We start from the raw sequence: 17,957 nt of genomic DNA, 5'->3' as shown, positions 1-17,957 counted from the left end.
TAATTATAATTATGTCAACATTGTATGTAATCCAAAGAAAATGGAACCACTCCGTAACATTCTTCTTTACTGTCTCCGATCTCGTTGTATGTCGAGCTCTGAAGCTCAACTTATGTACATCATGAGATTATGAGCATGACAAAAGCTGTTTGCGACCGATACTCGTCATGTTATTGCCAAAATTTCTATATTGTGACAAATCCGTTATCGTACGGGAATTGGGCCATAGAAAATTGTACTAATGTAACGAAAAACACCATAAATGTATTTTCAAATACGTGGGCAGATAAGATGTGACAAAAAGAAGAAAAAGAGTTGTGTGTAGTGTTAACGAGAGCACATATGTCTCTCGGTACGGAGCAATGGTCTTGAACACTCTAAAGCATTGGTTAATGCCTACTGTGCTACAACTATTGAGAAATTCTGCCACTGGGCAGAAATTTCATCATAATATTGATTAGAGCGTTAACAAGACTCTGAGGCTTGAATAAACACATGTTCAATTTAAATCTGAGAGAGAGCAGATAATGTAGATTCTGTTTCAAATCTCCTTACACCTGATTACCCAATATTAATTACCCTTTGATGGGCGGAAACTCCATACTGGGAAGGGAAATGCCACAAATAGATGACATTAAAACAGTAGAAGACAGGAGAATTCTTCATTTCTTTAACTTAGATGACAAAAGATCAATAATTAATGGTCTGATGGGCTGCATAGATCCTGAATGACCTTAATATTAACAATAAAGTGTAAGCATCGTATACGTGTGTGGTAGTTTGGTTGTTAAATATAAGGCATTTTTTGTATCATTATCCTATTTAAGAGCCAGGCTCTTGTCGGTGTAGCCTCCTCCATTTCTCAAGGTTCATGGTCAGCTCCTTGACCTACACCTGCACTTTCATTCTTTCCCTTTATACTTTGATCTTCTTCTTTAGTTGTCACTGGCATATTTTTGTATGTTACCTAATAAATGACACGTTGGTTTCCCCTCACTAAACCACAACAAGAATGGATTTGATGTGAAAGGAAGCAACAACAATTCCCAACGGCAATGTTAACTTCGAGTACAAGATTTAGACAGACGTGAAACAAGACCTTTCTTGTGAGAGATAGGTAATACAATATTACATTATATTACCAAATATATAATACAATATATTAGACACTGCGTACACAATAGTTCTATATGGTAATACGGATACGCATTGTATGTCATGCTTCAACTGTGAATTGTGATAGACGTAAATGTTCTCAGTAGCTATTTTCGAAATTCCAGGGATGATGGTTACTTTGAGTTTGTGCTTTATATTATATTATTATTATTTATTATCAGATGTTGCTCTGATCCCAAAGTGGAAAACAACGACGGTACCACAAACACCCGAGACAATATAGAAAAGTTCGTTTTCTACACTGACACGGCCGGGGATCGAATCCGGGACCTCAGAGATGGTGACACCATGTAAACCGGTGTGCCAGCCTCTGGAGGCCGTCAGACTCTAATAGCAGCTCGTTGTGAAAGAGTTCGTCCAAGGAAGGACGACACCTATTCTGCTGTATTTCTCATAACTAATTTGATAACTTTCCAGATACTGGGCACCTAAAGTATTATTTTTTTTAATTTGAATGTCAATTACCCTGATTTTGCTTAAAAATAAAACTGAAACTAAAAAAGATATAAATAAACCGCTTCTAGGGTGTTATACATCCCGTTTTGCGGATTCCAAATATGTTAATAACTCAATTTCGCAAAATTGTCGATTACGTTAGTAATGACATGGAGAGCAGCATTTTTGCTTGTATACTTTTACCATTTAGAACGTGTGGCATTATAATGTTTGTAACTAAATTCAGAAGAAGACGTAGCCAAAAAACAAAAAGTAACAATTCTTTCGTTTTCCGAAAGATGAAACGATGTAAGTGAAAAAACTTATGTCTGAAGACTCATTCAGTTATTGTTTTCTTCATTTGTTTAGTGCAGAGTAAATATTATACAGACTTATTGTACTGTAATATAGTAGACAACGTTCTCAAATTTTCAATTTGTATTGCCGATAAATATGTAGTGAATATAATTATTAACTAAGTAATGACAAAGTTGGACACGCAATTTCAAATGACTTGGTTACCTTACGAGTATTTAAAAGTACCTGTGTATATGTGTAAATATGTGAGTATTTAAAAATATAACATTTTAGGTTCTTTTAAATCTATTTTTTTAAATAATCCTTCACGATTGTTCTAGTTAGTGAATTAATAAAAAACATAATATTATATTGATATAAATACTAATGAACATGTGTAATTATTAGGATTTTATTAATAGATTTATAGATAACAGATTCGCGCTAGAATTTTCGCCATGTTGCCGCTCTGACCACGTAATTGTACAAGATAGTAATGGGTAACCCTGCCACTTCTCGTACACATTTGCACGTGTGCAGATAGCGCCGTGCTGTATGTAGTAGTAGTAGGTAAACAACTTTCGATCATTGTATGGAGTGTCCGAGGTGTGATGTAGATTCTGTCATACAGTTTTATTTAAAACTAGTACGAAAGCTAAAGTTCGAACGTATCTCAATATGTTCCTTGTGTAATAATGTCACGTAATTTTAAGATACCATACAATTGTATGGACTCAATAAAAAATATTATTATTATTATTATTTCTGCCGCCATGCGGTAAGGCGAGCATTACTGTGTTCCGGTTTTAAAGGATAAAGCAGCTGGTGAAACTACGGGCACATGGGTTGTCAACATTATATAGGGACGGGTGGAGTGACAGCGCTCTCAGATCTTTGCGATCTCTTACGATCCAGCAACCCACATAAGGACTTAACTGCCTCCGTGGCGGAACAGTTACCATACTGGACTCCCAGGTAGAGGTCTCGGGTTCGATTCTCAGACCGGGAAAAATATTCGTATGGCCTTTATTTATTTTAGCTCGTAAGTTTGGGTGTAATTTGTGGTTGTCTAGCTATGTGTATGTCCATGGTACCCGCAATAAAGGATTTCCCTAGTGCGGGGGTATGAGTCTGTGCGTTTATTATTATTATTATATTAGAGGAAATGCCCAAATTACAAACTAAATGCCCAAAGTAATATACTAAATATAATTATATGTTTCAAATCTAAGTATGCATGCCCTCAGTTTTGTTTGAAAAAAAATATTTGTATTACAAAAACCAGCAATTCGATCTATGTACCGTTTAGGTTCTCGGGTTTCTCTCAGAGAAAAGTTTAAGGAGACTGGTATCATGACGGTGGTATACAGTACAGTTACTCAAATATTTTGTGTGTCCGTAAAAAATATACATACTTTCATCAAAAAAGACGATATCCATAAGGAATAATACGGATGAAACCCCGCTCAAATGTGCATAGTTGTGTTTATTGTTGAGCTTGTCCCTTAAGATTTATATTCGACTCTATGACGCTTGAATGGTCCAAAGTACAAAGTGCTTGTTGCACTCTTGATTGCATCATAATTTGAAGGCTTTGATTCGGATAAGGATTCTTATCTGTGTGCTAGGTCGACTGGAATAGAGAGTCGTAAGCTATTAAAATGTTAGTTAAACTTAACAATAAAGATTTATTCACAGGTTTCGTAGAATACTGAAGAAAGAAAAAAATCCCTGTGCTGTTGTGGGAGATTTTATAGCTATTTAACGAAAGACGTGGGGTTCGCTTCTTAGTAGTTCTATTTTTAGGTTGTTTACTACTGGGGTACCACATTCTATAGGTAGAATTTTATTCAACCTGAGGGGGAGCTTAATAAACCAATGTTTAAAAATATATTTTGAACTGTCACATGGCTCATAGGCAGTGTTTTCTCTTTAACAAAATTTTCACTTTGAATTCATAAACTGTTAAGCACAGGTCTCCTTGGACTAGAGAATTTTACTGATAAAGGTTTTTATGGCTAAAACTAGTCTTAATCTATTTAACCCTAGACACCTAACGTTCGCCTATACCCCTTAAACCCTAACCATACGTCGCTTCGATGTATTAAAAATAAATGGCATATTTTGCCATTTATTTTTTCAACTGTAATATTATGTTTATGTTAAAATTAATAAATGTCTGAAACAGTTATTAATCAATGAAATAAAAAAAGATTTTTTGTTTTTTTAACAAACCATATTTATTTTATATTCGTTTTAGTAAGGCACTAGGTTTTATGAGATCAAATCAGACTATAATACTTTGACACTTAAAATTATGAAACTATATAACAAAATCAGCCTTTTTCTTTGGCAACATAAAATAAAAGAACTACTAGTCTTCCGAAAATTATAAAAAAAACTAATTATTAGTAGCGCATTTTATGCAAAAATCAACCTTATGTTCACCACAAATTGCAGTGTCACATTTTTTGCAATATGACTTGGTCATTCGCCTTTTCTTGTAAGAACATAGACCGCATACTTTTCTTTTCCTGTTCAATGCAGATTCAACATCATTGCTGGAGGATGGATGACCTTGAGTTTCACCTTCATCGTTTTTAACACCTAATATATGCGTGATTTTATCCTTTATGTGCGTCGGCATGGTCCTTATTTGCAGCCGGATTTTCAGCCAGGGTTCTACAAGTTGTGAATGCAACTTCTTCATAAAATCACGCCGAGGTATCACTTTTATACCCTGGACGGAGGCATTGTGGCAATAAATTATGTAGCTGTTTATACACGAGATATTCATCATGCCATAAAAAATACACATTGGCCATCGATTGGTTTTTCTGCAGCACGACATTACAGAGCACATTTGATCAAACGTGTCTACACCGCCTTTTGTTTTATTGTAAAATTCAATCATGTGTGGTTTCTTTGTTTCGGGATTTACTGAGCCCTCTTCGTCACAAGATGAAAGCATATAAACCATTTTCGAAGGTTTTGGTTTGTATGACAGTAGTGTAAGGGGACCATCATAAACAAACATAGATGTATCAACCTTCCTGGGTACATAAGGATTGTTGGATTGACTTTGATTTCTGTTTTTCTTTTCTTTCTTCTTGTCCTTCATTTCATCTGGGATTTCCCTTTTATTAGCCCGCAATGTGCCCACAAGTGTCAATTTATAAGGCTGCTGAAGTAGTTTTTTCGCCAGAGGTACTGAAGTAAACCAGTTATCCATGGTAACGTTTCTGTTCGAGCCGTGTATACTGTGAGTGAGTTCCTTCACGAAGTACTCTCCCAAAGGTAAACCACCGGTATTAGTACTTTTACCTAGATATGGTATACTGTTGATCATATATCTTGTGCCACTGTCACACATCATCTCCAACTTAATTCCGTATTTGGCCGGTTTATTAGGGATATACATACGGAATTTACACCTTCCGCGGAATGCCAACAGTTGCTCATCAACCGTAACATTTGTCCCAGGAACGTAATTTTGTCTGCATTGTGTCATTAGCATTTCCCATATATTCCTTATTGGTGTAAAAGGATCTTCTTTCAGCAGTTGTAGTCGAAATGCTTTGTCATCAAAGCGTAAACATCTCAGAAGGAAATCGCAGCTCTCCTTGCTCATGCAGGCTAAATACCTCGTACCAGAATATTCAGTGTTGAACAATTCATCAAGGGTGAGATGATTATCTTTCAGAGCCGCGGTTAATACCATCACACCTAAAAGAGCTCTGATCTCTTCTTTGCTCGTATCATTTTGCGTTGATGTATATTTCTCATAATTTTGTTTCTTTATACGAATTTCCGCATTTGTCCACTTCACGATTTCTTCAAGCATCCGGCCAGTCATAAAATGTTCAAATAGCTCTAGTGGATCCACTATAGCCTTCAATTCGCGAGCTGGTCCTCTAGCTACATGTACAATATTTATGGCAGCGGTTCTGCCAGAAGTCCGTCCTTTGGTGGTCGCCCAAACATGACGCGCCCGACTGCGCACAGAGCTTTGGGAAAAGGTCAAAATACAAGATGATTGTTGTGATGGAATTGAGGGTGTATTCTGTACTAATCCATTATCTTCTTCAGCTTGAGAAAGAGGTACCTGGATGTCTTCGTCACTGGAACTGGAGGAGTCAGATCTTACTGGCTGATAATCACTTTCGACATCATCCACTTCCACATTATCTTCCGTTTCGCTATCTGATAAGTTTTCCGAAGGACTGTTATTCTCTTCTTCCTCCAACAATAGGCGTGCAATACTTTCATCACTCAATAATTGTCTCGACGACATGATAAAACTGCAAGTTAAAAAAAAGCTAACTGTAAAGAAACTTACACAGACCCTAACTATTCGTCGAAATGACGACTATTTTCGTAATATTTCGAAAAATATTATACTTACACGTCGGACGCGGCTACCTCTCGGAAGAGTTCGGCGGGCACTAAGTTAACACGCGGCCAATACGCGATCGCCGCGTGCGCCGAAAAGAGAAAGCAATATTTCTGTCGCGTACTCGTCGATTCGACGAAGGTTAGGTTTCTAGGGTTAATCTATGGTACTTTTATGTGTTTTCTTACTACGTCGAAACCGCGTAGCGATTAACTAAATTTATCATTGTAATATTGATATTAAAGTTTCTCTAACTAAACTTATGTTTTTTTATGTAATAAAGGATGTAAACGAACAGACAAGCCAATTGATGGGAAGGGTCATCATCGCCCCTGGACATTTGCAACATTAGATGAGCTGCCTATACGTTGCCAGCCTTTGAGAACCCTGTAAACACGCTTTTTAAAGAACCCCATGTCATAGCACAAAGAAAATACTTCAGGAGGAATATCATTCTACATCTTGCAAGTACGAAGGAGGAACGAACGAGACGCCTGCCTGGTCTTACAATGCCAGGCACCTAAGATGTGGTTATGGACTCTACTCCTTTGGCGAGAGGTGCGATGGTAGAAACGAGCCGGTGGCACCAGTTCGAAAAGTTCCTCAGAGTACTTCCCGTTACAAAGACCGTAGAACAAACACAGAGAGCCAACGTCTCTCTGTGGGCAAGGGGGCTCCATATCGTTTGCGAGTTTGGAATCGTCGACAATACGAACAGCCCTTTTTTTTGAGAATGAAATATTTACAGATACCCCTGGACCTCGGGGGTTATGTGGGGACTCTCCCTCCAGACTGGAGGGCCTACCCCAATAAAACCCCCCCGGGTTTACCTCCCGCCGATTGAGTCGGTGCCGTGGGGTCGGTGCACATTCACCATGACGCCGCCCGGCCGCCTTTTTTTTTTTGACGGGGGGGAAATCTTTATGGATACCCCTGAGCCCAGGGAGACTCAGGGGTTATGTGGGGACTCTCCCTCCAGACTGGAGGGCCTACCCCACTAAAACCCCCCCGGGTTACTAAAACCCCCCCGGCTTGCGCCAGGGCTCCCGCACCAACGGAGGGGCAGGTCAGTTGTCCTCCAACCCGCCCTCAGACGAGTGAGGCCGTGCAATGCAGGCTCCGGAGTCCCTGTCCAGAGCCCGCTAGCTTCATTAGGGGACCAGGCGAGCAGCGAACTGGCTTCGCCTTCTCTCCGTACGTCTGCGCCGAAGCGGGTACGCGTCCGCCGCGTCCTCGCGCACCCGCTCCGCAACCTCCTATTGCGACATAAATTCTCCGCAAAAGGAGGCCACCGCCTCCCAGGACTCCTCGCTACCAAGCATGGCGGCTACCACGCCCGACAGCGAGAGGTCCTGTCCTATTGTTCCCGTCAGAGTAGGGCGCTGCTCATCCCACCGGCTGCACACCTCTAGGGTGTGCTGCACTGTGTCATCCGTAGCGCCGCACTCGTGACACGACGGGGACGGTTCCTTCCTCGCCACCTTGTGCAGGTAGTGACCGAAGCAGCCGTGCCCGGTCAACACCTGCACATGGTGGTATGACAGTGGCCCGTGGGACCGGCTCACCCACTCTACGAGGACAGGACGGATCGCCCCAATGGTACGAACTCCTTAGGGGAGATCCGCCAAGCCCTCTTTCCACCACATATGCAATACAAACAGCCCTACGTTGGATGGAGTCAAGTGGTATTCGGGAGCTCCTGCCCAGAAATGCGAGCAATACTCCATATGGGACCGTACTTGTGTTTTATATAGTCGGTGACCTGGTGAGAAGTAGTGCTTCGCACTATAGAGCACACCGAGCTTTTTCGAAGCCAGTTTGCCTTTGCTCTCCAAATGACCCCGGAACTGGACTTCGTTCATATCGACCTTACGACCAGACCGTACTACAGTCCACTATTACAGAAGTCCAACAAGGTTTTCGACTCAATCCATAAACAAAGAACTGATTTATATTCCAATAACGATATTAATTAAAAACTTACTTAGCTTACAGAGAGAATTTCAAGATTGTTCTAAAGAACGTTATACATGATTGCAACATGTCCTCTAGTAAACATGATACCGCGTGATTGGATGTTGCCAATGAAAATTCGCCAAGCCTAAGTCTAAATTCAAAAATATTCCTATCCCAGCCAATGCCGCGATTATTCCAAAATCTAACATACAAGTTATGAATATCAGAAGTGCTTACCTCAGCTGGTGGTTTTCCCCCTACGGACACGCATTCCAATTTGACATGTCTGTCTTCGATGGTAGAGAGGTAATTCCCTTGCAGTATTTTCGGCGGTTGAGGAGGCACGAGGACGGTTAGACGAGCGTATCTTGATCTGATTGCGGGTTCACCTGCGAACAAAGATTTTTGATTCTTGCTATTGTTATCAAAGCAGTAATAGTTTTGTTAAAATATTGTTTGTCTTAATCCTGAAAATTCTTGAAAAATGTCCTGCTTAATCGAATTTCACTTCGAGCTGTCAATAAAAACTTTGTAACGGAAACATACTGTTGGGTTGTTAAAAATGATGATTATTATTTTGAATAGAGCTTCGGTACTATTAGAGGTGGGCGATTGAATAAAAAGCACTTAAAAAAGTTTGCTTTTTAAAATATGCACATAAGCACGCTTTTCAATTTAAGCGTAAGCGTTGGTCAGTTCAATACTCAAAAATTAGATTTTTTACATCGTGCTTATATTTCAAGTCATCTATGTTTCCTAAACAAATTAATTAGTCAATGTGAATAATAATTTTATAAATAAAAATAAAACTCGTGTTTTACAAATAAACCCACTTAGATTAAAACCTTTAGTGGTCTACACTTGCTTTTCGCTATCAACATAACGTTGCAAGCTTTTTTAACATAAAAGTCTATGCGCAACGTTTTTTTCTAAACAATTTTGTAAGCTTCAAACTAAAAAGCGTTTAAGTGAAAAGCGTTTACAAAAGTACGATTTTTAAAAAAGCGGTTTTCCCATCTCTAGTTACTACACACGGATTTTTAATTAACGACATGAAATTGACAGCTACAAATGTCATTTAAAAAAATAGTGTTGCCACAATTATTCTAAATAAACTTTTTAGAATTTAAAAGCAGTAGAGCTCCTTGTGAAAGAGTTCGTTGAAGGAAGTATTGCCAAACATATTTCTTAAGCAGTAAGAAATATGTTTGGCAAGTGAGCATTACCATGTTTCAGTTTTGAAGTGTAAGGGTGCTGGTGGAATTATAGGCACATGGGACTTGTCAACTAATGTCTCAGGGTGATGGGCGTAGTGGCAGTGCCCCTCAGATCTTTACGATTTAAAGCTCTGCGTGGCACTGCAACTGTTATGGACAGGCGTGACGCTTACTAACCAAGCCCACGACTTGTTCGTCCTGTCACTTAGTATTAGTACCGACCGTCAACAATCCGTTGTTGTCTCCAAAATAGCAAATAATGAATTATTGGAATTCAAGTCAGTACCTAAAATCAAAATACGTGGAGTTCCACAGGGAAGTGTGATAGGACCGATTCTGTTCTTGTTGTACATAAATGATATTATAGACAGCACAAAACATCAATGTATATTATTTGCTGACGACATATCTATTATAGTAACTTTTAGTAGAAAAACAACATCAATAATACCCACACAAAATTTCTTGGAGTAACCATAGATCAAGAACTGAACTGGAAAACTCACGTCTAATAGTAAAAGTAAAAGTTCAAGTTTGTAATATGCCTTTAAAAAGTTTGTAGCACAAAAGAAATGCATTAGAGCAATTTGTGGAATTCCTCCGGATGAACCATGCAGACTCTTGTTTCAGAGCCTTGGTTTGTTGCCACTACCATCATTATATATATACGAAATTTGTATCTTTGTACGAAAACACACATATTTGTTTAAGAAAGCCTGTGATGTGAATACCAGACTCAGCAGAAACTCGAATAGACTTGTACTTGACACTATTCCTATGACTGCTAAATACAGCAAAAATTGTTTAAAAATGTGTGTTGACAAAGTCGATGGTTGACATATATAACAAACTACCACTTGAGATTAAACTATTACGCTTAAGTTTATTTTTAAAAAAATCTGTACAAGTGGTTAAACAAAAATAATTTTTATGACCTAAACGAAATATTTGACAGGAAATGAGATGTAAGACTTTATCTTGAAGATTATGATTATTGACCAAATTAATTTGTAACTTAACATGTTTGTGACATTTTTGTATTTTTGTGTTGTGGTAGTCTGATTGACATGATATAACTAGACATTTGCATGCTATTTAATATATGCGGAACATGTTTGTACTGGCACTGTTACTTGTAACATCTTCTATTATACCATATTTTAAGCAAATAAACGAATTATTATTATTATTATCATAAAAAAAGAAAAACATATGATAAAAAACATGATAAATCTGTCATAGATTTCTCATAGATGGCGCTACGACTAAAAAGTCGTTGAAAGACCAAGTACAAAGACGCGACGCAAGCACATAGAAGAATTCGTGAGATGCGTTGGTTCGTTCCGTGGCTTAGTTGGTATAGCGTCTGACACGGTATGCAAGAAGACGTCGGTTCGAATCCGACCGGATCGAAGGAATTTTTTCTGAGTGTTCGATCTTTGTATTAATAATTATAATAAACTAGTGGAGTAATTTCACAAAAAATAATTGAATATCAATTCAATAAAAGTTTAATTAAAAGAAAAACAGTTGAAAAGAAAGATTTTAGATTTTTGACTGCTAAACAACATTTCATTTACATTTAGTCTCTACATACTTCTTTCATCTTACTACATCGACAAGCTTATTCCGTTTTTATGTTTTAATTTCCTACTAATACAGGCTTGTCGAGAGGTTCAAGGTTGATCTTGTCTTCTTAGGTAAAGAAAACTTGGATTGAAAAAGATTTTTTTAAATTTATTATAGTTAAATTCAATCAATTTCATAATGTTACAATTTTAAAATTTTCAGCCGTTTCAGCTTTGTCGCAAAATGACACGTTTTCAATAAATGCTTGCTTTTTTAAAAAAAGTATTGTTGTTTAGGTTTCAAAAATACTTCACTTTACTTCTACTGAACGCACCATAAAACTGCTAAAAAACGCGCGCTCCGCCACCAAGCAAATAGCGCTAGCATCTGATCCGTTGGCAACATTGTAAACTTCCGATTAAAGTTCTGTTATAAAAGTTACGGAAGCAGATGTGGAACTTGATCACTAATTTGCACCTTAATAATGGGAAAGTAGAGATGAATATGCTATAGACAAAAAACATGACGCGTCGCGAAGCTTCGACTCTGCGCCAGTGTGAGTTGCGCCTAAGGATGGTAAACTAGGGCACGAATGACGTTTGAGGTTTTTTTAGTAGGTACTTTATACTGAGATTATTATTATTCAAGTTAGGCAGTAGCGTTTCCCTGTATATTTACATGCCATGTAATACGTATACGGAGATGGTGAACCCCATTTGTCAAGGTCTGCCCTTATTGCCTAATAAACTATAAAATCAAGCTTACTTTTATGGTAATAGAGCTCATTTCCCTTTATTCTAGGTATACATTCTGATGACAACGCAGTATCACAAACCAAGGGTATAACCGTCATAGGGCTTTTTAGTCAGAATGATATTTATAGTGAAATAAAAGTTATGGCTAGGTTTTTTTTGGGATAACAATAACTCAGTACAGAGTACTAAAAAACCGACCACAAAAGTACGTGGAATTACGTCTATTTGCTAAGTTTCATTGAAATATCCCCTAGTTCGCCACTATACAGGACTTGATACTGGAGATAATAAAAATAGGTTCTCACTACGACACTACTCAAAGTATATCGAGGGAAAAACGCCTTGAATTGGAGAAATAGCAAAATCAACTAAATAACTGCTAAAAGTAATTGCTCCTAAATTTAAGGTAGGCGTTATTTATAAAAATGAATCTTCATGCGTGAACAGCCACCCTTAGAGGTGGATGATTTCCTTCAAAATGAAATGGGACCACTATGGAAGTACCCCCTTTCCAACAAAAAAATATCATGAAAATCGGTTCACAAATACCGGAGTTATCGCGTAACATACGTACAAAAAAAAAAAACAAAAAAAACATACAGTCGAATTGAGAACGTCCTCCTTTTTTGAAGTCGGTTAAAAAAACTGTATTTTGTAACAGTGGAGCTCCTAGTGAAACATTTCGTCCAGGGAAGTATTGCCACCTTACTTATTTTTGCCGCCAAGCAGTAATGTGAGTACAGCTGTACTATGTTTCTGTTTTGAAGGGTAAAGGTGCTGGTAAAATTACAGGAAAAAGGGATTTATTAACTTATGCCTCAGGGTGACGGGCGTAGTGGCAGTGCTCCTTAGATCTTTGCGATTTAAAGGCTGATTCATGTTACACCCTGTCGTGAGCCGGCCTATAATATCTTTGTGTATGCTTTTGTATGAACTTCATTTAAGACCGGGCCGAATCAAGTATTTTTGCACGGTTATGAATGCATTTGCCGAACACCCGACGACTAGTCAATGTTGGACTATAGTATAATGGACAGCGAAAGCGCAAAATGCTCTCATCAAAATCATCGATTACATCTTTGTAGAGCGTGGCAAATCCTTCGGATTCTCTTTTTTTCCAGGCAGAATGTACACAGTGTGTACTACACACCATCTTCCTTTTCTAGTTTCAATTAGTATTTCCAATACTTCGTCATCAAAAGCTATAACTCAAGTTGTGAAAATTATATTCTCAAGAGAAAAATAACAAAAAACAAAACCGACGAAAAAACCGAAGCACGACACAGCACGGTGACGGCCCGAACTCAACACGGTGTAACGTGAATCACTGAAAGGCTGACCCGGCCGTCGCACGGTGGAAATGACACGGTATTGTGTCGTTGCAACTGCTGTCTCGTCTATTGTTGTCGTAACAAAAAGAGAGATTTATAATCACAAATAGTATTAGATAAATGATTTAACAATTATTATTCTCTCTCTCTCTCTCTCTGTTATTCGGCGTCTCCCTATGTAGAATGCTTGTAGTAGAATTAAACATTTTTTCAAATAAATATCCGTGCAGCCAATGAAAATTTAAACACTGATGTAGCTGTGAAACTGAACAGGAAACAAAATACCCAACACCCACGCCACCTATACCAATTCAGCAAACAGACACGCCCATGTAAAACTGGAGTAAGTCAACACCGCTCAGACCGTATAGCCTTTAGTGACCTAATTTTAAGCATTGTTAGCGTTGTAGACATTTATTTCGCTAGCTTAAGCTTATTAACTATCTACTAACTCTAGCCTATTAGCAATCTGAACGCCAATCCCTGAACGCTATATTCCCTTTCACCTTTTCAAGGCGAGAGTGAGTAGGCATTATTTTATATTAAATAATGTGATTAATGTAGTGTTTGAAACTTTCTATTGGTAAGTCAATGACCTAATTGCAAAATTTTAGAGTTATTTTTAAAATACTAACAACCTTACAGGACTACATTACTAACATCATAAACAACAACATGTGTTTCAATGAAAGTTGTTATTGATGATGTTAGTAGTAGTAGGAGTGGTCCATCTGATATGTATCCAGTAATCCGCAGTGTTAAAAAAGTATTTTATTTATTTATTTTTTTATTCTATTATACCAAGTGACAGGACGAACAAGTCGTGCGCCTGATGGTAAGCAACACGCCTGTCCATAACAGTTGCAGTGCCAATTAGAGATTTCAAACACAAAGATCTGAGGGGCACTGTCACTACACCCGTCACTCTGAGACATAGGTTGATTAATCTCATGTGCCTGTAATTTCACTTGCACCCATACCCTTCAAAACCGGAACGCAGTAATGCTGACATTACTACTTCGCGGCAGAAGTAGGTAAGGTGGCATACTTCCCTGGACGAACTCTTTCACAGGGCTCTCTTTTTCAAAAGCTCTACTATCATAAGTGTCAATAATTCATTGGTACATACGTCAAGACCTTCACTCATCAGGGCAGGCAGAGACAACAGGCTTGCATTTGCAACGATTCTAACACACATCTTTCGCCTACTTAACACGTGTCATTGCTTTCATACATGGTTAAGGATACGGTAACAATTCATAATAATAAATTAATTTACACTACCGCAATGTCACACGTAAATGAGTTATGAATTAATAATAATAATAATACACATTCATAGCCACTAGGGATAACCTGTATCGCGGGTGCCATGGCCATACACGTAGACAACCACAAAATACATACAAACTCACGAAAGAAATAAATATAGACCATACAAATATTTCTTCCGACTGGGAATCGAAATCGGGACCTCTGTATGGCAGTCCAGTATGGTAACCATTCGGCCATAGAGGCACTTATTTTTTGAATTAAGATTGTGTTACAGGGTGCTAGGTATCTAACCACAATAGCTTGTCGAGTTATTACATAAGGTTTTGTTTAGTTATACTAAACTGGCCAGGACTGGTAGTTGTAAAGGTACTAACTGGGTGATAAATCTTTCATAGATTTCTCATAGATGGCGCTACTACTAAAAAGTCGTTGAAAAACCAAATACAAAGACACGACGTAAGCACATAGAAGAATTCGTGAGGTCCGCTAGTTCGTTCCGTGGTTTAGTTGGTATAGCGTCTGGCACGGTGAGCTAGAAGACGTTGGTTAGAATCCGGCCGGATCGAAGGAATTTTTTCTGAGTGTTCGATCTTTGTATTAATAATTATAACAATCTATTGGAGGAGTTTCATAAAAAATAATTGAATATCAATTCAATAAAATTTTTAAAATATACTGAAACAATTTCTTTTATCATCAAGCGCCCTTACCTGCTTTTATAATTTTAATTAAACAATGTGGAATGAGCTAAGGTTCAAGGTTGAACAGTTAAACTATACCTAGTAATTAAATTATTATGCCACAATAATAATGAAATATATTGACTCAAGGCCGATTTAGACGTTCATTAGTTAAGTGGCGTTTTAACTAGCCAGTTCACCTTATATATAAAGCTTCAAATCGCAAAGATAAAATATGAGAACAAATCGAAAAGTCCCATGTGCCTGTAATTTCATCAGGACAAAGGAAAGAATAAGGATCCTTCAAAACTGAAACGCAGTATTAGTTAAATTACTGGATATTTAATTGTTAGTTTTATTCGAGACCGCATGCTACTGAACAATAAAGTAGTAAGCTTGTATCGTACACACGTTCAGTGATTGAGTGAGGTACCGATTAATTAATTTTAATTTCCTTATAGGAAATGAAACTATTTTTCCGGATTTAAATCGCGTATATTTGTTTTTTCAAACAAACCGACGTTTCGGGCCCTTTACAGGTTCCATGGTCACGGTTGACTGAGGTGGTACAGTCTTCAACCAGTTATCTCTAATATTGATGCAAACCACCCTATTTTTTCACTATAGTTATTAATTAAATACCTTATTTTTAATTTTACAAAGAAAAAATTCCAATTTGCCCTACATTAAGTTTAACAAATTATTTTATTGACCATCTGGAATTACGTTATCTATTAAATAAATGGCTTTTTGTTTTTTTTTTAGTAGGCGGGACATGGTAAACTTGCAGTTTTCGTAACTATATCACATAACGTAAAATATATTAAAAATTATATAAAATGGATTTAATTTTCGTATCAACTTATGGCTAACTCGCCAATCGCACATTTTTCACTTAACTCGTTTTTGCAAGTTGACTAGCCACTTGACTGAACAAAGTGTAAACCGGGCTTAACTGTCACACCCACTTACTCGGAAACCAAAGAAGCTATCAGCTTTCATTGAAAATGTCAGTTACAAACCGCCTTTTGTTTCGAAATGAGATATTTCAATGAAACGAACTAAGTTCGTATTAACTTATTATCGACTATAAATAGAAAAGATCTTTATTTAAAAAGTCGTTAAGATTAAAAGGATGAAAAAGCGTTTTATTATTTATATATGTAGGTATTACAGACACCAGCACTCTGGGTTGAACACTTTGAACCGCCTCGTTATAAGTGGCATAATGAATAAATGAATGAGTAAATGGTCGAAATATTATTTTATTGCAATTTAATGTTTCAATGACAACATAAAATATAGGTACTTGAAATAAAAAGGAATTTCTTTCAGGTTAATCATGTCAGGACATGCTAAGGGGTTGATTGTTTAATTGGAAAAAATGAACGTAATTAGTAGATTGGTTTACTTCAGCTACTTTCACAGTTTAATGACATACGGCATTTTGCTCTGGGGCAAAACCGCCGATATTGATAGAATCTTTGCCCTGCAGAAATACGCTATTAGGGCAATTTACAATATGGGCCTCAAAGTGTCATTGAGATAGAAGTTCAAAGAGATTAACATTCTTGCACTAGCGTCACAGTACATTTGTAAAAATGTAATTTATGTTAAGAAGAATAGTACTTTTTTATGAAAAATAGTGACAAACATAACATTGATACGAGGACTATTTCTACAATTGTCTTCACAAACTCACAAATTCATTCGGCAATGTATACGATTTTATGATAAGATTCCGGGTTATATTCAACATTTGCAATTTATGAGGTTTAAAAATATCATCATCATGATCATCACATCAGCCAGAAGACGTCCATTGTTGATTATAGGCCTCCCACAAAGATTGCCAGATTAGCCGATCGGACACTACGTGCATCCGTCGGTTACCCGCCGCCCTTACCAGGTCAGCTGTCCATCTAGTAGGGGGCCGTCTCACTGAACGCCTTCCGGTTCGTGGCTTCCATTCGAGAAACTTTCTGACCCAACGACCGTCAGTTCTACTAGCTATGTGCCCTGCCCACTGCCACTTCAACTTGCGAATCCTTTGAGATATGTCAATGACTTTCGTTCTTCTACGGGTCTCCTCATTTATGATTCGTTCACGTAGTCAAATGTGTTTTTGAGCTTTTTTATGAGGCCGATAGTAAGTGACCACGTCTCAGAGCAGTAGGTCATCGCTGGCAACAGGTACTGCTCGAAGTTTTTTGTCTGCATACTTGGATGACAAAAATCCGTGGTACCACACGTTTAGCTCCTTGCAAGTATTCTTGATTAGATGTTTGAAATAAAGATTGTAAATAAAAGAAAAGGATTTTACTGATTCATTGTAAAATATGTATTTTTAAAGTTTTCTATTATAACTTCTATAGATAACTAAATTACGTTACATTTTCTAACTACCGTTCCATATTTTCAATTTCAACGTGATTTAATTCTCTGTGAATTTAGATGCCTGCAAAACAGGCCATGCCTAGTGTAGGAATAAAAAGTAACTCTATGTGCGAATCTTCTTAAACCGTCTCGCAACAACATTATCGATGAAACTGTATGTTCCAAATGTGTTTTTTTTTGTGAGAGGACTAACAAACTTTATTATTATTAAATGATAAATAAACATTTACAAAGAGCAACCCATAGAGTTTCTTGCTGATTCTTCTCAGCGGAATCTCCCTAACGAATGAGCAGTAGAGTGTAACCAATATGATGACTTCAAGTGTAATTTGCTTACCTATGAAACAAAATTGATTTGAGTTTAAATCACTCTGCGAATTCAGAGAACTCTGTCACATGGTACTCTATGCTACTAACAGCAGTCAAGTGCTGTCAACGCCATCGGCGGCCATTTGCAAGATATCCTTAAAAAAAAA

At 37.6% G+C, this 17,957-nt stretch overlaps 1 protein-coding gene across 3 annotated transcripts in view; it reads right to left on the bottom strand.

Annotated features, from left to right (window-relative positions):
• The window catches only part of LOC113233600 (irregular chiasm C-roughest protein-like), a 214,487-nt gene that overhangs the window by 32,202 nt on the left and 164,328 nt on the right, over nucleotides 1-17,957 (bottom strand). For all 3 annotated transcript variants that reach the window (XM_026468750.1, XM_026468749.1, XM_026468751.1), the window contains one exon: nucleotides 8,495-8,646. In XM_026468750.1, coding sequence (XP_026324535.1) covers nucleotides 8,495-8,646 — 152 coding nt within the window. The remainder of the gene's footprint in view (nucleotides 1-8,494; nucleotides 8,647-17,957) is intronic.

This window comes from Hyposmocoma kahamanoa, unplaced genomic scaffold, assembly GCF_003589595.1.
Source record: "Hyposmocoma kahamanoa isolate Upper Pololo Valley unplaced genomic scaffold, ASM358959v1 79, whole genome shotgun sequence".
In the NCBI taxonomy this organism is placed as follows: domain Eukaryota; kingdom Metazoa; phylum Arthropoda; class Insecta; order Lepidoptera; family Cosmopterigidae; genus Hyposmocoma; species Hyposmocoma kahamanoa.
Note: the sequence above shows the minus strand (reverse complement) of the source record. Positions and strands in the feature narration are given on the sequence as shown.